This window comes from Carassius gibelio, chromosome A5 (assembly GCF_023724105.1).
Source record: "Carassius gibelio isolate Cgi1373 ecotype wild population from Czech Republic chromosome A5, carGib1.2-hapl.c, whole genome shotgun sequence".
Lineage (NCBI taxonomy): Eukaryota > Metazoa > Chordata > Actinopteri > Cypriniformes > Cyprinidae > Carassius > Carassius gibelio.
The window spans coordinates 20,964,000-20,986,667 of record NC_068375.1 but is presented as its reverse complement, the minus strand read 5'-3'; the positions used below and the strand labels follow the sequence as shown (position 1 = coordinate 20,986,667).

The following is a 22,668-nucleotide window of genomic DNA, read 5'->3' as shown; positions in this document are numbered from 1 at the left end:
CCTTAGGGGAGTCCTGGACAGGCCAGGTGCACCATGACAGAGCAAGCAAACTGCATGTGTTATATCCATATCTGCCCTTACAGCTTGCAATTAAATAATAATAAAAATAATTATTTAACTCAGACCCATCTTCTCATAGCATATAAAGTGTTAAGTGACTATCAGTAATATGGCAGTCACTACACTTACGTTGTCACCTGTGGGAGGTTCTGAGTCACTCAATCATTTACATTTCTCCTCCACACTCAAGTGCTATGATGATTCAGGTGCACTTATTCCCATCAGTCCACCTTTTCCAGCCTGCTCTTCATTTCTGTCTATTTAAAGATGAGAGCTAACTTTATACAAACAAGCAAGACATTTCAGTCAAATGAACTAATAAATGAGATACAGCATATGACTCATCTGCTTGTTAATAAAACAAATTTGTTATAATATATATATATATATATATAGAGAGAGAGAGAGAGAGAGAGAGAAAGAGAGTGAGAGAGACATTGTTTCTTAATTCAAACAAATACAGCATGTTTTACATTTGACATTGTTTTGCTGTTCAGATATTGAAAAAGACTGAACTGTTACAATATTAATTATTATTATTATTTATTATTATTTTTTGAGCACTGCCAAAAAAAAAAACTGATTTAAAACTCCCTCCTTATTAATATGTTAATAATTAATTTTTATAGCCAAAAATTCATCAGTCATCTTTTACTCATCCTCATTTCATTTTTTGGGTAAACTATCCCTATAATAAAAGTAAATAACAAAATAAACAATACAAACTCTCTAACCCCTTCATAAGGGATCCAAATGCACAGAATGAATGAATATGCCCAACTCTCAGATCATTGCATAACATGGATTGACTTAAGTGTAAATATCTAGTTTTTGATGCATCCAGAAACTGCAAAATGAGCAGCTAATATTTGTAAACAGTTCAAAAGGTTCAGAGGAAAATCCTACAGTGTCAGATGTTAACTGGCATAACAACTTTCCTGAACAGTCTATACACAAAGCTGGCTGAATGTAGAAATACCTTCAAACTGTATGTGACCTTAAAGGAGTGAGATTTCAGACATCAGTGGAGAGTCTCGTTCCCTGCCGTGTTAATGTAAAGCCTGATCTAGGGCCATACAGCTGTATCCAGCCCACTTAGTCCTGCAGGCATGAGTGCCTGGGATCAGTATGAGTGAAGAGCAAATCCTGGGAAGTGAAGTGGGGCATAAGAAATAGAAATCAATCACTGTGTGTATTAGGTCACTATATGCATACACTCTCTACTTTTCTCAAAATCAAAGTTTTCATTTGTCACATACTGTATGCCATGTTTTTTTATAGTTAAAAGCACAGCACAGACACACATGACACACACACACACACACACACACACACACACATATATATATATATATATATATATATATATATATATATATATATATATATATATATATATATATATATACAGGCACACACAAGTACTGTATTTTTTCTTTTATTGTAAGCACACTTTGTAAAATATCAAAAATATATCCACGGAGGCAGTTATGTTTTGGAGAGGGACTGGTTTCTTGGACTGTTGCCTGAAGTAATGTATTTGTGGAGTGTGCGGGGCGGGGCGTATTTAAATTAGAGGCGGAGCTAATGGAATGGAGTAGAATGTCATGCTGCTGTAACCGGCAGACTTTCTCTCGGTAAGCTCCGTTTTCAATTTTGTATAACTTTAAAAATACATCTAGATCAAATATGTGCCTGCGATTGACAGTTTCTATCATTTCCAGTAATATATCACTGTGAGATTTTTAAGGCTAGTCTGTTTTAAAAAAAAGTAAGAATCGCCGGCATTTGACAACTTGAGTAACGTTAGCTCAAATAAATAAAAAATACCGTGTCGGTTTATAATTAATAGTAATGACTGATATTGATACAATAACTCAGCATGTCTTTATAGCTGACCATGAGCATCAGGCTCAGTCTAAAACATTTGTATGGTCATCTTTACTTGTAAAAAAAGTGCTTGTGACTCAAATCTTTGGTGCCTGCTGCTCGGACAGCTCAGAAGGTTTTGAAGCACAGCTTCAGGTCTTGATTTCATCTCTGCTTGCGTCTAATTTTAGAATGTTTAATTGCACCCTGGTGCAGGCGCGGATAATAATAATCATAAAAAAAATACAAATCTATTTTTATGCGAAATATACATAAAGAGGTCAGGCTTGTCTAACTGACGTCAGTCAGATATCACTCAGTCAGTCGTCCGTTATTTTTCATTGGTGGTCACCATGACATCATTAAATACCGGAGAGGGATACCGGTAGACCGATGAGATTTTGAGGATTTCCTGTCTGATCCGGCTAACCGGCATCCCGGCATTATTGTCCTGCAGATATTGTAACTGGTGAGCTTCGGTGAATCTGTTCGTGTATTGTCGAATACAGTATATGCTATTGTCATTGTGTTTATTTTAAACAGCCGGTTTTAGTCAAACCGTAAAAGAGATAAAACAAGCCTAAATGCAACATGACATTCTTTTGAAAGCATGTGAGTTTGTGTTTAAATCGCAACTGGTCTGTATAATAGCAAGTCTTTTAGTGTTCCTCGAGCGGTGTGCAGTCAGTGTCGCCCAAACGACACACGATGATCAAGGTCTGTTCAGACCCAAACCATTTATACACGTCGTTCACGGTACTGTGTAACACTAAAATCGTTCTTGGCCATTATGAGATATATAATTGAAGAATATTGCTGTGTTTTATTTTTGTCTGCTGTTTCTCTCTAATTAATATCTTGAGCACTGACTGACTGCACACTGCAGCAGAAGCTCTAGCCTCAAGCACAAGTCAAGTGCTGCTGTTCTTTAGATAAGGCTGTGGATAGAGATTATGAGTGTGATATATCACTTAAAAAGGTATTATTGACTTAAATAAAGAAGTCATTAATATCAAGTAATTTACGTGTAAACACACACCTTGGCCAATTAATTTGTATATTTCTGCCCTGTCAATGAAAATAGCTCTAAATGAAGAGAAGCGAAGCTTCAAGTGTAAACACTCAAACAGAAATCCGGAGTGGAACAAAACAACGCATAAGAGGAAAGCAGTGAGAAAGAGTTCCCTCGAATTCAAAGCGATCTGTAATCTGTCGGCAGCAGATCCACTTCGGGTTTTACATTTCACACTACTGAGTGAGAAACCCACTCTGAGCGTTCATGGAGCTCGAGAAACACAAACGCTTATTACTTTATTGTTTACCTTGCTAATTTCCACCTTTGTTTTGTAGAGAGTTTGGTGCTTCTGGAAGGACTCTATCTGTAAATCAAAGCCATGGGGAAGGATTACTATAAAATCCTTGGCATACCTTCAGGCTCTAATGAGGATGAAATCAAAAAGGCCTACAGGAGGATGGCTCTAAAGTTTCATCCAGACAAAAACAAGGATCCCAATGCTGAAGAGAAGTTTAAGGAGATAGCAGAGGCTTATGAGGTACTGAGTGACCCAAAGAAGAGAGTCATCTATGACCAGTACGGTGAGGATGGTAAGTATGTTTGGGTCCAAGTACAGAAGAACCACAGCCAAATATCTCATAACCTCATCAGAACCTTCTATAGCCCCTTTCGCACAGTTATACCAGTACATTGCCATAAAATTACTGGAACAACTTTAATACAGAATTTGTTGTGCACACATGCAAGGACATTCCACCTTTTTACCGGTAAAGCACCGTTCACACATCAATTTCAAAATACCGGTAAATCCTGTGACATCATTAACTGTAAATGACCTCTAAACGGCTGTGCCTCCTGGTGTTTTGTTTGTAAGCATGGAGTTTGTTTGTGTCAAACATTCACATTCATGCAGCCGTATTTGGCCAAGAGACATCGAATGTAGCTATTTCTTTATCTTCCGTAAACACCGTGGTGTAAATGCCTCATCTGCGTCAGAATGTTATGATTGGCCCAGAGTAGATGTCTAACATCAACATGTTCTGAATTTTTATGTGCTTATACTTGTAATCTTATGCAGTGTTCACAGTACACAGAGAACATTACCGGTAATTCACTGGTAATTTTAGAACTTCTCATACTGGTAAACTGCCGGAAAGAATTTACCAGTATTTTTAAAAAGGTCCCATACATATGATTCTTAATGGTGATTTACCGGTAATTTACCAGTAAATATGGTATTACTGTGTTAAAGGGGCTATTGTAGCAAACTCTGCTTTTAACCCCTGGGTAAAGTACGCTTCGCACATGTAATTTAAAGTGGTTTTAGCAATGTACAGTAACCCAGATTTTAGGAATATTTAGTGTAAAATGTCAGATTATGAATACCCAGGATTCATATTCAACCCCAAATTAAGTATGAGTAGTATGAAATATGAAACAAGGTAAGGCTGTGCAAAAAATCGAATAAATTAGTGAAGTGACATTCAGCCAAGTATGGTGACCCATACTCAGAATTTGTGCTCTGCATTTAACCCATCCGAAATGCACACACACAGAGCAGTGAACACACACACACACACTGTGAGCACACACCCAGAGCAGTGGGCAGCCATTTATGCTGCGGCGCCCGGGGAGCAGTTGGGGGTTCGATGCCTTGCTCAAGGGCACCTAAGTCATGGTATTGAAGGTGGAGAGAGAGCTGTTCATGCACTACCCCCACCCACAATTCCGTCCGGCCCGAGACTAGACCTCATAACCCTTCGATTGGAAGTCCAACCCTCTAACCATTAGGCCACGACTCCCCACAAACACAGTTCTGTGTTTATACCAGATTGGATAACCCTTTGTTGTGGCTCATGTGGCTAGACCACTGTTCTTTATCCACTGTCAGTGCAGCTTTACCACCTGTTTTTTTTTCCAACAACCAAAATAACTCCCTCACCCTTTAGGACAAATGCAAAGACTAAAAACATGGCACTGTTCCAAAATAAGAAAAATGTTTGTTGAAACAAAGAAGGATTTGAAGTCTTCCTACTTATGTAAACTCTAGGCTAGATGCCAAACTAAGCATCTTTACACCTGCCAATTCCTCCTTCAGTGATGTTACTCATTGCAAGGAATCCCTTTATGTTTTAGAGTCTAAGCATCATTTCTTTTTGTGCAGCATTGTTCCATAATGCTTGTAAAAAGAGCCATTAGGTCCAGTCAAAAGGCTGTGGCAGCAGCAAGCTAATTTGACTCTATAAACAGATTCAAACTCAGGAATTGTTTTATAAGATAAATGAATCTGATGACCCATTTAACCATCCCTTAAATAGTTGTTTTGGCCTGTGGAATTCATTGAAGTTGCAAAGAATGAGGTGGAAACATGTTTTATAAGATGTATGCATTAAGTATGACTGATGAGTTGGAGATGTGAAGTTGGAAGATGAATCAGCTTGTGTCCTGATCATTAGAAGGAGTACATATGTTACAAGCCATCAATCACTGGCTTTGTACTTCATGTTACATTTTCTCAGTTTAAACATTTCGCCCCCTTGGAATTATAAGGTTCTATCTGCGTTCTGAGTAGTTTTGAGATATTGAGCTTTAAAGTTTTTGTGTTCCATAGACTTCTGTAGATAGAACCTTTTTGTTTGTGCAATAAAAAATCCCAAAATGTACACAACTTAAAATAAAACATCACATAATGTTAATAAAATATCACAGAATAAGAATATGTGAATAACTCAATTTTGAAAAAAATGTCAGATAGAACCTTATAATTCCAAGGGGACGATTTAATATGTCATCTTTCTTGTATTCTGAATAAAATATCGAAATTTGAAACTTCCACATCATTAAATTCTGTTTTTATTCTCAATTTGTACAGTGTCCCAACTTTTTTGGAATCGGGTTTGTATTTTAAGCCACCAAGAGAAGCCAACTAAGGGACAATAACAGAAATTAAGTAGCCTTCTTGTTTAAGAGTGTATTTCTGTTCTTTGTCCAGCAGTTTGAATTTGTAAACCAAACTGAGCGGGGGTGAAGAAATGAAAGCGAGAAAGACTTGGCAGGTCTTATTTTGAGCTTTACAGCAGTTACAGACTAAATCAAATGCTATTCCATGCTATATCGTGGTATAGGCTAGCACTTGATAATCATCCAGCAGGACTTTACAATTAACATCTCAGTTGCCAATTATATTGAGTCTTTATAGGGTTCTGTTATAATTGTCAGACCATTTACGTGTTCTTCTTTTTTCACTAAACAAATAGAAACAGAGGTGTTAAACATTTAAAACGATCATAGAGGTGTTAAACAGTTTGACTGTTTTCATTTTTTTGACTCTTTTAAACAGTTATACTGATACAGTAAAGTAGGTGTAACCTCTTAGTAGTATAGAGTTCAAAGAATCATCTTGAGGTTAACATCCACTGGTATTGGTTAAAAGGTCCAAGTGGGTTGTGTGTCAATGTACTTGCTTCTTTTGAAAAAAAAAAAAACCATTTATTCTATGCAGTAGGACATAATAGTTAAAAGTCATTCTATTTTTGTTAACACTTTTATAGAAAGTGACTTAAGTTTAATCAGTCTTGAGCAGAATTGACTCTTTGGCTCGTTTGCCAGTGCAGTCCTAAATCCACTTTTCTTGCAAAGCTGTGGCAGACTCACTAAGTTGGCAATGCTTTTAATAAGGCTCAATCAATCCTGGGTGTACTTATGAAATGACATAAAGCTATATCTTTTTAAAGACTTGGGAGTCATAACTGAAAGTTAGAGTGTTTACTAACCTCAAACTGTCACAGAAGATGCTCACCTGTGGAATTAAGCTGTCTAAATAAATAACTTGTAAATGCAGAAATCCCTGATGCAAAGTTCCTCCTGTGTATTTCCATCCAGGCTTGAAAACAGGTGGCACAGGCTCATCTAGTGGACAAGGGACTACATATCACTACACCTTCCATGGGGATCCACATGCCACCTTTGCTTCTTTCTTTGGAGGCTCCAACCCCTTCGATATATTCTTCGGTTCTGGACGCCAACGGGGAACCACCAATGGCGCTAGTGACCATGTTGGCGATCATGACATGGACATTGACATGGATGGAGATGATGATCCTTTCAGTTCCTTCAGCCACTTTGGCTTCAATGGTATCAATGGTTTTCACCACGGTGGAGGTCGAAGACATCGTAACGAGCCCCTTCACAGCAGCCGAAGGAAAGTACAGGACCCTCCGATGGTACATGAGCTTAAAGTGTCTCTAGAGGAGATCTTTCATGGATGTACCAAGCGGATGCGAATCACTCGGCGACGGCTAAACCCAGATGGAAGGACAATGAGGACAGAGGACAAGATCCTTAACATTGTTATCAAGAGAGGCTGGAAGGAAGGGACCAAGATCACCTTCCCCAAAGAGGGTGATGAGACACCTGAGAACGTTCCTGCTGATATTGCATTTGTACTAAAAGACAAAGGGCACCCGCGCTTCAAGAGGGATGGATCTAACATCATTTACACAGCCAAGATCGGTCTTAAGGAGGTATGTGCTCTTCATCCTTTGGATATAGTTTGTTTTCAGGCCATTTGGTTTCCACCTTTTATTTTCACTCAAAGTATATTGGTTAATAGCCAGAAATAATACTCAGTTTTTTTGCACCTGTGTGCTTTTTCCCACTCTCTCTTGGCATTCCCTGACTGGATGTCAAAGCAGACTGGGTTGTTTTATCAGTTGGATTCTGTAGCCCAAGAATAGACAGAGTCAGACTTAGATTAGATAGGTCTCAACACTAGACTACCCTTTGGCCTTTGTGCCCTCAATTAGATGGACTTACAATGTAAATTAATGGGCTTCATTTGGTATCAACCTATCTGTGCCCTACCATTTCATTATGAATCATATTATTGCATAACTTTATAAAGTGTACATAAATATACATATACATGCCCAACCATGTTAATCCAAGATATCTATACGACTCAATAGGACACATCATGCTTGGTGACTGTAGAGTCCCTCTATGGCTCAACGTCACTGCTGATTTTACTCTCTCTCCCACTTCAGTGTGAGAGCACAGGAATGTCATGGTGCGGTGTCATACGCCAAAGCAGTGTCCTTTCTTTGAAAAAGCGAGTTGAACCCACCTTGAAGAGTTGAACTACGCAGATAAAATTGTCATGTGACTAAACTAAACAAGTGTTTTTTCAGGTTGCACATGGAATGTTCATTTGCAAGAAAACTCTTACTGATAATATAATTCAATTGTTTGTCCACGTGAAAATCATAACTTTAATTGAAAAGTTAGATTTCTGTGAATTGTATTTGTGTTTTATCCAGGCATAGTTTTAATTATGAAAGTTAAGGGTGTTTATGACAGCCTGACAGGATTCAATAAAGCTCCAAGAATTCTGTCCCAAGTTCTGTCACATCAAATGCTGGAACATGATGCTTTTTAAAATTTTAAATATTTTATTAATGTCGGATATGTTGTAATGGGATTTTCATAGGCTGTTCCACTGAGGATAATAACTACAGTATACAGTAACTGTATATATTTCTGTTTTTCTAGTGACTTAGAAAACCACTGTCAGTTAATGCTTTATATTGACAGTGACATCAGCAGAAATAGCTTTAATGTCAGTTTTGAATGAACATGATGTGTTTCAGAGCACCAGTGCGATTAATGGTGAAAATATTTTCTTGTTTTTCTGTTAACTTTACTTTTTGACAACTTTTACTCTGCAGCTCAGCCAGACCAGTCAATGTGTCCATAAAATGTCAAGCTCTACAGCGAAAAGAGCATTTTTTGCCTATTTCATGTCAACCATGATTTAAAATATCTGAAAACATTTACAGTGCCTATTTTAACTGTCTGCTAATCTTTTCTGAGATGTTTTCAGAACAGTGATTTTCTTTTAAAGGTCTTGCTCATTAGATGCCCAGAATGAAACTTGATAAGTGGCAGTGAACATCACAAACTGTTTTGCCATCTGGTACCATCTCATGCATACTGATGGCAACTTGCCCCACAAATTTTCATCTGCCTGTTTATTGTAGACACATTCACAGCAGAGGACAGATTTAGCATGGTTCTAGACTGTTCTCAGGGACGCATTCCCTTAAAGGGGGGATGAAATGCTCGTTTTCACTCAATATCCTGTTAATCTTGAGTACCTATAGAGTAGTACTGCATCCTTCATAACTCCAAAAAGTCTTTATTTTTATTATATTTATAAGAGAAAGATAGTCTGTACCGATTTTTCCCGGAAAAACACGAGCGCCTAGAGGCGTGACGTGTGGGCGGAGCTAAAGAATCACGAGCGCCAGTAGGCTTTTGAGTTGAGAGCATGTGGAAGCTGTGAAACAGATCCAGAGGCTGAAATTTAACAAGAGCAGCATCAGCCAAGGCGGTATGCTATGTGGTATGTACTGAAACTGTATATATTTGCTTAGCGGTTTTGGAAAATGACTAAGTTCCACTTTATGTCGTCTTTTTTTTTTTTTTTTAAGCTGTTCATGTGGAAAGTGCAGTTTGATGACAACATCGCATGTTGTTTACTTGATGTGCTTACAGGCTGATAGCTAAGTTAACAACACAGAGATATTTGAAGCAGGTTCCAACATACGATCGTGACCCTTTTCCGTTGGGACTGCATTATCCTTAAGAAATAAACGATGTGCAATCCGAAATGCAGGGAACAAACAAAAACACTTGCACATCTCCGCTGATGCTCTGTAAAAATAAACTCCATCCACTGGTCCCTTAATGCTGTTTCTCTTTTGGTAATCTGTGCAAGGTTGTCTTGCCCTGGCAACCAAAAACACACTCCTTTTGTGACTTTTCGCGACGCTCTCGCTCTGATCAGGCTGTGCTCAGCCTCTCAGTGCTCTGCTATACGGGAGCGCGCTCTTCCGGCAGAAGTGCCCTCAGGACCCATTTAAGGAAATTCCGCTCCATCTAACGTCACACAGAGCCATACTCGAAAAAAACTTTCCGAAACTTGTGACAAACCGGAAGAGGTTTTTTTGGAACAAAAATACTCCTTCAAACGTACAACTTAATTTTTGAAACTTTGTCCATGTTTAGCATGGGAATCCAACTCTTTAACAGTGTAAAAAACTCAGTATGCATGAAATAGCATTTCACCCCCCCTTTAAATTCAATATCACTTGTCATTTAGAGATGAAAACCCAAGATTATATCATGATATAATCTTTCTTGATAAAATGATATGAAGAGGCAAACAGGAGTAACACTGTGTTCAACGATACAATCAGAATACTTTTCAATCTAAAATACGTCATCATTTAACATGCTGTAACACTAAGGGGTCATTTACAAGACCATGTTTTCAGCCCAACACTGGAAACTTTTTATGCATTTTTCCTGTTTGTTTACATGACAACAGCATTTCTGAGGACTGAAAATGCATATATTTTTAAATGGTTTTCAAAGTGCAAGTTTTTGAAGACGCCACCATTATCGTTTCTGTGTAAACACCCAATACAGGAATCTTTGAAAACAGTGACATTATGCACATGCGTATTACATGTTAGGTATGTAGACATGCGCAGTACGTGTCAATTTTAAAGGTAAGTACGAACAAACTTACAGTACACAACAATGGTGGAGTACATGTTACTGTTGTTGCTGCTGCTCAAGAGTTTGCTAACGCTCCTTTAGCAAGTGTGAATTTACTTCTGCAGTATAACAACCAACAGAAGAGATGCATCATATAAAACATACAGTTGTCACTTCCCTACAGGTTCTGTTTACTAACAAGGTGGCAGTGTTAACTACTGGCCTGGCATACGTAATACAGCTTTTTGGCCATTTTTGCGGATATGTTTAATCGCTAATCATTATGCAAATGTTGTTGTGTATACATGAAACTTTTTTTTTCTGTTTTTCACTACATTGTTGCTGTGTATACATCGCCTATCGTGGCAGAAATGTGGGATATTCATATCAAATTTTATCATGTTATGAATGTACATATGTATTAAAGAAGTAATGGAATATAATTGCTAATAATATCTATTGCGTTTGTGTATTCATACTAAAACGTATTTACTGTTTTTCATACAAATACCTAGAAACCGTATAGTTAAATTTTTACCATGGTATTGAGATGCTGTATGTGTGGTTTTATCTAAATGTATGCTACTATGGAAGAACAATTGTTAATTCAAATAAAGCTCAAATAGTCAGAATAATAACATTTCACCATATACAAAATTAGATGGTCATTTTTTTACATGTGTTTTTTTTTTATAATGAACATAAATGTACATCTGCATCTCAAGCTACTGTCAAATGTCCATTTCTTAGAGAAAAACAAATGTTATTAATATTGCAGCCTGCACTGCAAACGTTGCTGAAGATATGTGTCATTAAAGTCAGACAACACAAACCTGCTTCATTTGACACAAAATCACTAATTAGAACATGCAGGAACTAAGCAATTATTTTTTATATTAATGTTAATTTAATTAATTAAAAATGACTGGTTAAGTGGTTAAAGATTTCAAAAATATGAAGTGTTTGTCATGTTCTAAACATTAAGAGTAGTTTAAAATCAGTTAATGGCCTGCTTTCTACAACTTTCACTTAGGAGCAAAATCTGCATTTAAACTTGAAAGAGATAAAGATTTGACATTTATCGTGACAATTATTGAATTTAACTGATATGAAAAAGTTTATCGCAATTGTTTTTGTGTGATAATTCCCCAGCCATACAAACTAATGAATGTGCAAACATGTGACATACACTGTCCTGAAACTATATGTCTGTGTTTACATAGCAGTTGTCAGACTACAGTCCTTTGGAGTCCTAAATACAGTTCGGCTCTTACACGTTTTGATTATAAAAGACTGACAGCAATATTACAGCAAGTTGGGAATAGTTGCAGTCAACTATCTACTTGTCTGTGTCGTCACTGACATACTGTATTTATTCCATGATCTTGCTAAGTGGCTTTGTAATTATGGATGTAGTCTATGTATCTCTCTAGTGGAAATGTTCTGTAAACTTCATACTGCTGTCCAGATCAGCGACAAACCTTTGCACCTAGCTTTGCACCATAACAGCATCTATTTTATTTTCAATATCCTTTAACAAGACTATGTTCAGCAGCAGTCTTCGTTTAATTCTGCTGCAGTTCTGACATGAACTTTGGTTGTTTAATTGTAGTTGCTGTTTGGGAAACATCATCATTAGCCAGAGTTGAGGAGATGCCTGGCAACTTGTCATGCTCAACTGTTTTGTGAGAGCATCAGCTCCCTTCTTTCCACGAATCCCATGGCTCCCATCGCCCAGCCCACACCGCTGCTGTCTGTAGGAAGGAGCTGATGTCATGGCGAACACATTTTCTCATCCCTTGAGACAGCTGCAAAGCAGAGCTGTTTGGCAATATTTGTGCTTGGTATTCACAGAAAGTTAATAAAAAGCTTTTCCAGCATAAGCTCACATGCAATAACTGCATGCTCTTCTCTGCACACAGCTAGGCTTCAATCTTTAAGCCTCGAATTGATCTATTTTGTCTTCTTGATATATTCGTTATCTGGATATTTTTTAAGGAATAGTTTAGCCAAAAATGAAAATTCTGTCATCATTTTCTCCCCCTGAAGTTGTTACTAACCTGTAGGATTTTCCTTCTTCTGTTGAACATAAATGAAGGTAATTTAAACAATGTGAGTAACCAAACTGATCAGGATGGTTCAGGTGACCACATGGTCACTGACCCCCATTGACTTCCATAATATGGAAAAAATACTATGAAAGTCAATGGTTACCAGAAACTGTTTAGGTACCAATAAAAGAAGTATAAAGTTATATTAAGTTCCAGAAGTAATTATAGGAGGATCTAATCATATCAATTTCATTTCAGGGATTTATAAGTGGCTGCTTTCCTTACTCCAGTGTCAATTACCCCAGCACAACCTGTAATTCTTAGCACCTGTTATTTATTTATTGCTTAAAAAAATACAAAAATCTATTTATACTGTTATCAGATGGTCCAGGAGGGATCTTAAAGCTTGAGCTTTTCTATAATATAAAGTGCAACAAATCTGTTAACCTTATCCTACGGTGGGATTATAGGAACCACTGAAGTCATGTAATCTTATTTTTCTCTTTATTTACAGGCAAACATTTTGGCATAACTTTCAGGAAGCCCAAAGTATGCCACCAGTGTTTATGGTTTGCTTCTTTTTTTATATTATTACTCCAGCATTTTTAAAGTGTTCCATCTGTGGAAGGAATATAATTTTAGTTTCTTGGCAACTTCTGATTTGAGACACCACAGCAATTTATGTCCTCAGCTGATTTTTTGGTTGCTTCATTAGCTCTGTGAAATGAGAGCAGTGGCCAAAATTAACTTTCTGTGCACTCAGCTACCCCTTCTGTAGCATAACACACACACACACACACTTGGACATCCCCACATGCTTGCACACATTTACAATCCAAGTCCGAAATTCACAGATCTTGCATGTGGTTTTTTAATCAAATATGAATCAAAATATATTTAAAATATTTGTTTTCTATTTAATCTCTCTACTTGAATAATCATAAAACTATTTAAATTGTATGTACACTGGAGGTCGAAAGTTTGGTGAAATTAAGATTTGTAATGTTTTTGAAAGTTTCTTATGCTCACTAAGGCGACATTTTTAATAAGAAATACAGTATGAATGGTGCTGCATAATAATGTTGTGGAAACCATGATACACTACCATTCAAAAGTTTGAAGTAAAAAAAAAAAAGAAAGGCAATTAATACAGTTATATTAAACTGTAATAATATTTTTATATTGTTTTTTACTTTATTTTACATCAAATAAATGCCGCCTTGGTACACATGAGAAATATCTTTCAAAAACTGTAACAATGCTACAGTAAAAACCTGTTAAATTATTAATGGGAAGTTATCCTTTATACAGTGAAAATCTGAAATACATCTAATTGAATATTAATATCTATTATACAGTAAAAAGAATCTTTTAATTTACAGTAAAAAAAAAACAAACATAAATTGACATTGCCAGAAATCTGTGATGCTTTACATTTGATGGTTTATCATTGAAATAACTATTTGTCTTCTTAGTTTTTCTTATCCTTTATGTATATTGCTGGTTTATATAACTTCTTTATGTTAATGTTTATAGCATTATCTTTGTTATGGTGTTTTTTGTGTGTATTTATGTTTATGCCACTGTGCACCTTCTATGTAGCAGTATTTACCTCCGCTTGTGTAAAACTCTTATTTTAAAGACTCTATGCGGGAACTTTAAATATTACACATACTTTTGAAAATCCTGCGTTTAGTTGATCCTGCTATAAAGTTAAACAACAGATTTCGGAAATTTGGTATATTATTTCGATTAATTATTATTATTTAAATTTTTTTCATTCAAGTTCAAACTTTAACACTTCAAATGTTGCTTACTTGCTCCCATGTTTTTTAAAGTAAAGTTCTTACAACCACTACTGCCAACCATAAATTGTATTGATTATTATTTTTATTTTTATTTTTTTTACAACAATTTACCATGTATATACACACACTTGTATATATACTTACTATAAACTATATACTGCACAAGTGCTCCCTGTGCCTGTAACTTCACAGAGGCATCTTACACTAGGTTTCTATATTGCCATGTAGACTTTGTGTTTAAGTGTTGAAATACCATCAGCGGCTCTCGCATTGACTTGACTTTGCTTTGTTTTTATAGGCATTGTGTGGCTGTACAGTGACCATTCCCACCATTGACAACCGAGCAATCACATTGCCCTGCAACGATATCATCAAACCAGGCACAATCAAGAGACTACGTGGAGAAGGCCTACCTTTCCCAAAAAATCCATCTCAACGCGGAGATTTGATAGTGCAGTTCCAGGTGCGCTTCCCGGACAGAATCCCAGCCCAGTCCAGAGAGATCATCAAACAGCACCTGCCACAGTCTTAGAGGACGCTCACTGGATACACTGTAGGGTTACGTTTCTCAAACACGTTTTCAGCAACAATACAGACGCTGAATTCAAAGAGGGACAAATATGTCTGAAGGACCAGAGGCTCATTTGAAATTTTGTTACAGTTTTACTTAATTTATTATCAATTTCTCTGGACATGTGGAACGCTGATTTTTGGGATGTTGAAGTAGTTTGAAATGCCAAGGCCATGACTTATAACCAACCTTATTTTTAGAAATATTTTTTTATATATGTAACTTCCAGACAAAGCAGACAAAATGACTGATTTGTTGAATGGAAGGTTAATGATTTTGTTGTAATGATGGAGATGAGGACAGCTGGCTATTGACTCTGGAGTTGAATGTGTGTTATTTTGTAGCAGATTAAATTCCCTTCCCTTATTATATTCGATAATCTTGTTTTAAAAGAAGTATTCAGTATAGTGTGGAAGACTTTTTCGGATTTCGAGCACCAACAGAGCCATTTGGTAACTATCTGATATATTTCCAGTCCCTCAGCAGTCTACAGGTGCTTTCTGGTCGTTCTTGAAGTACGAGTTATGGAAATTTATGGTAAACCTTTGGTGGGATGTTTACAGGATTTTTGAGTGCCTTAATGTGGCTCAAACCAGCTATTTTAGATTTATTAGCATCTAAGGATATCATTAAAACACAAATACTAATTCGATTATTTTGTCATTTCTATACCCAAAAATAATGTATGGCAGTAACCATCAAAGGGATAGTTTACCCTAAAAAGTATAATTTGGCCATGTAGTCATCTTCATGGTGCTCTTCATATATGATGTTATTGTTTCTGTGAAACACGAGGAGTTAGCTGGAAGCATATCTAGGCTGATTTTCCAGACAATGACAAGGAAATGATGGCTTTGACTGTCTAGCAGTCTCTCTCTCTCTCTCTCTCTCTCTCTCTCTCTCTGACCATAGGCAATATCTTATATAGACAAGTTATATTATAGGTTATATAATAAGTATTTGACACATCACATGGATCATACAAAAAAAAAAAAAAAAAACTTTGACCTAGAATGTCAAGTTAATATGGACACAACATTTTACAACTTGGTAACCTGACAAATCGTCCTTGCTAACAGTTATTCATAATTTCATTGACTGAGAGAAGGAAACTTTCCGTGAATAAAAACGTATAAGTTTGATAAATAATAAGTTCTGGTCTGTTCCTGTGTCAGGTTGTTCTGCCAAAGTTTGACAGCTGTGGTCAACAACAGCTAAAATACCACCTCTTGTGTTGTGGAAAAATAACCTCATTTTCACATGTGGCCAACATGATATTTAAATAATCATTGATAAGTTAGAGCTCTTCGAAAATGCTCATTCATTTACGTTAATATACACCCCTCCTCACGCATTAAAAGAAACACAAACATCCTCCGAAGTACATGACAGTTTCAGTTAGTTGAATTTTCTTTTAATCCTATATGAAAAAAATGAAAGTGAATAGAAAAAGCATCTTACTTTATATTGATAAAAATGTTTGAGGATTGATCTGATCTGACTCTGACACCTGTGTGAAACTGAAACCTGTTCATTGTTCAGTAAGCACAGCTAGGGCTTTTTTATGAAGACATGAGGGAAATGTTTTTTGAACAGCTTTTTAGCAGTTCCATATGTACTGTATTTCACACCTTTAAATGTGTGCAATGTGAAATAACTTGCAATAGTTCTCTTTAATTTGGTTTAGATTTATATAAAGTGCAAAACATCCCTTTTAATCTATTTGTGATGTACCATCTTTCAGTAACAGTAACAGCAGCCTTTGAGTTACAGCAATTTTCATATTTCCAGGGATCCTTCCAGGATATTTCTTATACAGTGGTAACTATGTCATTTAATCATTACTGTATTTGGTGATAAAATGAAAGTGACCTTTTTAAGAACAGGTGTCATGTTGCTTTATTATGTGCTGGTCTCTGTTTGGGTTGTTGTACCACTGTACTCAAGAGACTTTTGGACCTCCAGTTACTTCTGTGTTGAATTTGAATGTCAAATTTAAAAAGTCCGGTTTATTGCATCTGTCCTCGTGTATGAGACAGTATTAAATGCTGCTTTCTGCACCCCATGGGAGGATAAATCAATGCTGAATGCAAGCAGTGTGTAAGTTTCCTGTGATTCAGAGAGATTCAGGCTTTGAAGAGACAGTGTGTGTGTGTGTTTGTGTACAACTGAAATCTTTCAGTACAGTTTTTGTTGGTGCTTTATCAATAATTTATATAAATAAGTTCATACTGTGCATGGAAATGAGCTGACCACAAACTGACCCCAAGATACTTTGCGTCATGTCACTGCATAAAATACATTAACCTCCAAAAATCAGACGACAAGACTGAATTCATCAGCTCTAACAAAGGAAATATAGATCCAAAAAAACACTGTGATTTTTAAACATCAAAATCCAAAGATAAAAATCAATTGAAATAATTAGTCACTGAGAGGAAAAACAACTTTGAATCCTGAAAATACTCCATTTCTGAGCTAAAACGGAGAGCAGGTCTGTAGCCACCAGACATTCAGGAGGAAACATGGCCTGCACTATTCAGATTAGTGTCATTAATATTTCGTCCTTCTTGGAATTATAAGGCTCTAGCTGACATTTTTGTCAAAATTGAGTTATTCACATATGTCAGCTTATGTTTATGATTTTTTTTTTAATGTTGAAACATTATAGGACTTTTTATTTAAAAAAAAAAAACAGTTTGGTTCTATTTTCACAGTTGAATGGAATTGCTTAAACTTTGAAGTTCAATATCTCAAAACTACTCGGAATGCAGACAGAACCTTACAATTCCAAGGGGATGATTTAGTAAAAGAAGGAAGGGTCTGTGATGCCCCTTACAGTGTATAAGAAACTTTTTAACTTTTTGTAACACCCATCGGGCATTTCCTTAACTAAATAATGTGGTTATTTTTGTTTGTGCTCTCCAGAAGTGTTGCTGCCTCGTTCATTCTCCAGCCTGATCTCACCAATGAGAATTATAGCCCTCACTGTTTAACACCAGAATACATATTCATATAGAAAAAAAGGTAAATTAAGCAAAAATAGAGTACTGAGGCATTCTGCTGGTATTTTGTCAATGTGTCTAAAAACTAAAGCACATCCTATAAATACAAACACTGTAGTTTCAAGTTTGCATCCAGTACAACACTGGCACGGAATAGATAATTACAAATGATCTGATTTCTGCAGATTTGCACATCAATTACGAAAATATCAGTAACAATAATAGTTTATGATTTTTCTCTCCCATTGCCACATACCCAATGAGGTGTAACAATAAATACACTACTCACAGGATTGTATATTACAAAGGTTCTGAGAGCACATTAGACTGCCAGTGACTCCCTGATCCAGAATGTTCTTCAGGGCTTGGCAGGGTTTTTCCCCCTCTGTGAGGTGACTAAGTCATTTGGTCTGACCACATAAGGGAAGTGGAGAGGGCCTTGAGCCTAGCGCGCTGCCAGGTCATAACACTTGGAGCAGTTGTGAGACGGACAGTAATAATACGCTGACCCTATATCTGTCCAGCAGGAGGGCCGTAACAGCTGAGAGCGCTAAATCTGAGCATGTGACAATGTGACAGACTCTAAACTGTTGTGATATAATGCTCCATTGTCAGCACATCCCGAATAAACAGTTACCATTATCTCCATTCCCCCCAAAGCCACACTGACAAGTGATGACAACAATATTGTTAAGCATGATTAAATGAAAAAGAAAAAAAATATTTGAATGCTCTTGTCATATGATTTTCCTCAGATAGCTGTAGCTGCGTGGATGGTTTTGGTTAATGTTCAGCCTTTTAGGACATTAGTAAACAAAGACTTTGACCTCTGTGTATAAAAGCTTAGTAGCTGTCAGTCTGATTCTGCAGACTGGAGCATTATCAGAGGTAAGGTATGAACTAAATCACACATTCTGTAGGTTTGCAAGCTTCAGCAAAATATTGTCTGTTTTCTTTTCGTCTTATGATGTTTAATATACAGTGGGTCTATTTTTTAAAGAAATTAAGACTGAAATAATCAGTTTAATTAAAGGCAAAAGTTAGAAAACCTCTGGAAAAGAGCAGGAAGACTGAAGATCACTGCACTGTTACATGATCATACATGGTTTTGTAATACTATTTTTATGTTGACTGATGTGACATTTTTAAATTTGAATAGTGCTTAAACTAGAATTACACTACAAATAGCTTATTTTGCTATTTGCTTAGACAGCAAATTAAATGAAAATACAGAACAATTAACACAATTCTTTCGTGTGATGTTTTTTTTTTTTTTTTTTTGTTGTCTTTGATGTGAAGAAAAACGTGAAAACTAAATGAAACCATGACAGCAACAATCACTCTCTCTACGGGCCAGCAGATGCCAGCGGTGGGCTTAGGGACATGGAAAAGTGCCCCAGGACAGGTCAGAAAAACTATACTCAAGCTGCTAAAAAGCCCCAAATTGTACTGTACAGTGTGCAATGTATCTTCTTATCTCTGTGTGTTTATTAGTTTATTTATTAATTGTGGCAGAGCTGTCTTACTGTAGGTGAAGCAGGCTGTACTAGCAGCTTTAGACTGTGACTACAGACACATTGACTGCGCAGCGGCTTACAGCAATGAGCCAGAGGTCGGACAGGCCCTGAGTGAACGACTTGGAGAAGGAAAGGTACCTGCAGATCAAACTATACATGTAATGCATCAAATACATTTTACTATAAATACTTCACACACGTGAAATTTTTACTATTTACAACTAACATATAGCCTCTGAGGCGAGAAGACATTTTTGTTACCTCCAAGTTGTGGAACACCAAGCACCATCCAGATGATGTGGAGGAGGCCTGCAAAAAGTCTTTGTCCGATCTGAGGCTCAGTTATCTGGACCTGTATCTCATGCACTGGCCAATGGCCTTTGAGTAAGTCTTTGTGTTTCCATATCTAGCTCTTTCACCAACATACTCCTCTTCAAATGTTTTTGTAAGAAGTCTCATGCTTATCAAGGCTGCATAATTAAAGAAAAAAAAAACGTAATATTATGAAATATTTCCATATAAAATAACTGTTTTCTATTTGAATATATTTTAAAATGTAGTTTGTTCCTGTGATGCAGAGCTGAATTGTCAGCATCATTGCTCCAGTCTTCAGTGTCACATGACCCTTCAGAAATCATTCTGAAATACTGATTTGCTGCTCAAGAAACATTTCTTATTATTATCACTGAAAACAGTTGTGCAGCTTAATATTTTTGTGGAAACCTAGACAAATTTGTATCAGAAATCTTTGATTGGTTCAAAAGGACAGAATTTAAAAAAAAAATACAAATCATTTGTAACTCACTTTTGATTAATTTCATGTCCTTGCTGAATAAAGGTATTAACAAAATTGTGTTTTCAGTGATTAAAAAAAAAATCTTACTGACCCTAAACTTTTGAACAGTAGTGTATTTGAAAAGAATAGGCTCAACTGGATTAAATACATTATTGTGGTGCAAGAGTTTCAATGTAAACAATGTACAGTGTAACCAGTTTCAATGTGTACAGGTGTGTATTAAGTGATGTGACATTCAGCCAAGTATTGTGACCCATACTCAGAATTCGTGCTCTGCATTTAACTTATGGGACCAAATGTGGGCATCATTTTAGCTGAATGAATGATTTGAAAATGCAAAACGGATGTGTTTTAAATACTTCCAGGAGAGGAGATGAGCTGATGCCCAGGCGACCTGATGGCACTGTTCGGTATGATAACACTCACTATAGGGACACATGGGCAGCCATGGAGAAGCTGGTTGACCAAGGCCTGGTAAAAGCCATTGGCTTGTCAAACTTCAATGCCAGACAGATTGATGACATTCTCAGCATTGCCAAACACAAGCCAGTGGTCAACCAGGTATGCAAGAGTGATAAATGCAAAGACCGTACGATTGGACTAGTCCTTGGGTTAATCTGGCATTAACAGCTAATGTTATCCCTGCACAACAACTTTACCTATGCGGCCGTTTATCAAACTTAATGTCATTAACTGTTCTGTTGTTTTGTTTATTTGAATGAATAAATGTAAAAACATGAACTATTAAACTAAAAGTTGTTTCTTTCCAAAATATTTTCAGGTAGAGTGCCATCCATACCTGGTTCAGACTCAGCTGGTCTCTCACTGTTGGCGTCGAGGGCTGGCAGTAACAGCCTACAGTCCTCTGGGTTCTCCTGATCGCCCATGGGTTACACCTGGAGAAGCACATCTGCTGGATGATCCAAGGGTGGTTGGTTTGGCCAAGTGCTATAACAAGACCCCTGCTCAGGTCATCATCAGGTGAGGATAGTCAGAAGATTTAGGAATAGGCCCACATTGACGGCCGAGTATGGAGTATGGAGTGTGATTTTTGAGTGTATGACCATGTTCATTACACACTTCTGGATTGGTTTTGTGTCATAGATGGCACATACAAAGAGGTGTCATTTGCATCCCCAAAAGTGTCACTTCATCCAGGATCAAACAGAACATTGAGGTAGGTTGGTAAAAGACTTTAAACGAATTTTTTAAAGGTTACTTTCTCGTTTCATCTCACTGTCCGGAGACAACTGTAAGAGGTTGACATTCATAAAAAGTGTTAACACGTGAATCTTTGCCGGCAAAATATTGATCTGTGATTGGCTGGTGATGCTCAACAGTGACTCAACCAATAGCATGAGTGTAGGGCGGCTCTGTTTGTCCAGGAAACCTGTTTAAAAGCAAATCATAATTTTTCTGAATCCATTGGACATGCTTGCGAGAGAATTTCCACACATACACTTAAAAACATTATTCATCCTCCAAGACTCATCATTTCAGCACATGCACCTGAGCTCCTGCATCTCAACTACAATGCTTTGGCAGGTTATTTAACCTCTGAGCCTTTGTGTAACCACATTATGATTTAAATATTGCCAGGAAGGGTCTAAGAAAGGTTAATCATCGTTAATGCTTGTTAAGAATGTCAACAGAAGACATACAGAGACACCTGGAGGACAAGAGCTGTAATGGGGACAGAGTTTCCTCCAGAAATTACATGTTTTTTCAAAATAAATTTAGGTCAATATTTAATGAAGATATTTCACTCTATTTTAACTGTTAAATCTGTCAAAATATGTATATGTGTGATTTTAGCGTGTGCTTTATGATCGGTTAAGAGACATGAGAACCAATGAATGACATTTGACATCAATCAAAACTGCTGTGCCATGATTTATATATATATATATATATATATATATATATATATATACACACACACACACACCCACATGTTTTTTTTTTTTACATATTGATTCAATTAGATTTAGGAGTTGTAGTGAAGATTATGCAAATATAATCATTGCTCCCCTTTGCACACAGGTGTTTGATTTTAAATTGACTGAAGAAGATATGAGGGTGATTGAATCCTTCAACAGGAATGAGAGGCTTATCATTCCAACTATAATAGTGAGTATGAGAAGTTACTGTATTTTACGTTTTCGAAATGTCTATTGTGACTGAAATGTTTTTTGTCACTCCACAGATAGATGGACAAAAGGTCTGGAGAGATGCAAAGCACCCCCATTTTCCTTTCAATGATCCGTATTGATAAAGTGCAAAAGAGGTTCAAGCCTCCTAGAACTGAAGAAGGCATGTCTTCAATATCCAAGTTACTCATTTAAATAAATAAAAATAAATACAATTTCTGTGTCTTTGTTTTCTTATAATTGTTATGGTGACCCATAATAAT

At 36.6% G+C, this 22,668-nt stretch overlaps 2 protein-coding genes across 8 annotated transcripts; both read left to right on the top strand.

Annotated features, from left to right (window-relative positions):
- Positions 1–1,650: 1,650 nt before the first annotated feature.
- LOC128001903 (dnaJ homolog subfamily B member 5-like) lies at positions 1,651–17,030 on the top strand. 5 transcript variants are annotated; one of them, XM_052592405.1, is made up of 4 exons: positions 1,651–1,697; positions 3,280–3,534; positions 6,827–7,467; positions 14,665–17,030. In XM_052592405.1, exons 2-4 carry the CDS (start codon positions 3,324–3,326, stop codon positions 14,896–14,898), a joined length of 1,086 nt encoding a protein of 361 aa, XP_052448365.1. In that variant the 5' UTR covers positions 1,651–1,697; positions 3,280–3,323; the 3' UTR covers positions 14,899–17,030. The 5 variants fall into 5 exon arrangements, with proteins under 5 accessions (XP_052448365.1, XP_052448366.1, XP_052448368.1 ...); XM_052592406.1 differs by lacking the exons at positions 1,651–1,697; positions 14,665–17,030 and adding exons at positions 2,071–2,398; positions 7,990–8,776; XM_052592408.1 differs by lacking the exons at positions 1,651–1,697; positions 14,665–17,030 and adding exons at positions 2,073–2,398; positions 13,073–13,144.
- A 1,747-nt stretch (positions 17,031–18,777) lies between these two features.
- Positions 18,778–22,620, top strand: akr1a1a (aldo-keto reductase family 1, member A1a (aldehyde reductase)). 3 transcript variants are annotated; one of them, XM_052592401.1, is made up of 9 exons: positions 18,778–18,830; positions 19,242–19,347; positions 19,474–19,593; positions 19,728–19,843; positions 20,621–20,816; positions 21,037–21,236; positions 21,360–21,432; positions 22,299–22,385; positions 22,462–22,620. In XM_052592401.1, exons 2-9 carry the CDS (start codon positions 19,267–19,269, stop codon positions 22,525–22,527), a joined length of 939 nt encoding a protein of 312 aa, XP_052448361.1. In that variant the 5' UTR covers positions 18,778–18,830; positions 19,242–19,266; the 3' UTR covers positions 22,528–22,620. The 3 variants fall into 3 exon arrangements, with proteins under 3 accessions (XP_052448361.1, XP_052448360.1, XP_052448363.1); XM_052592400.1 differs by having other exon boundaries at positions 18,780–18,830; positions 19,692–19,843; XM_052592403.1 differs by lacking the exon at positions 18,778–18,830 and having other exon boundaries at positions 19,458–19,593; positions 19,692–19,843.
- Positions 22,621–22,668: the final 48 nt, after the last annotated feature.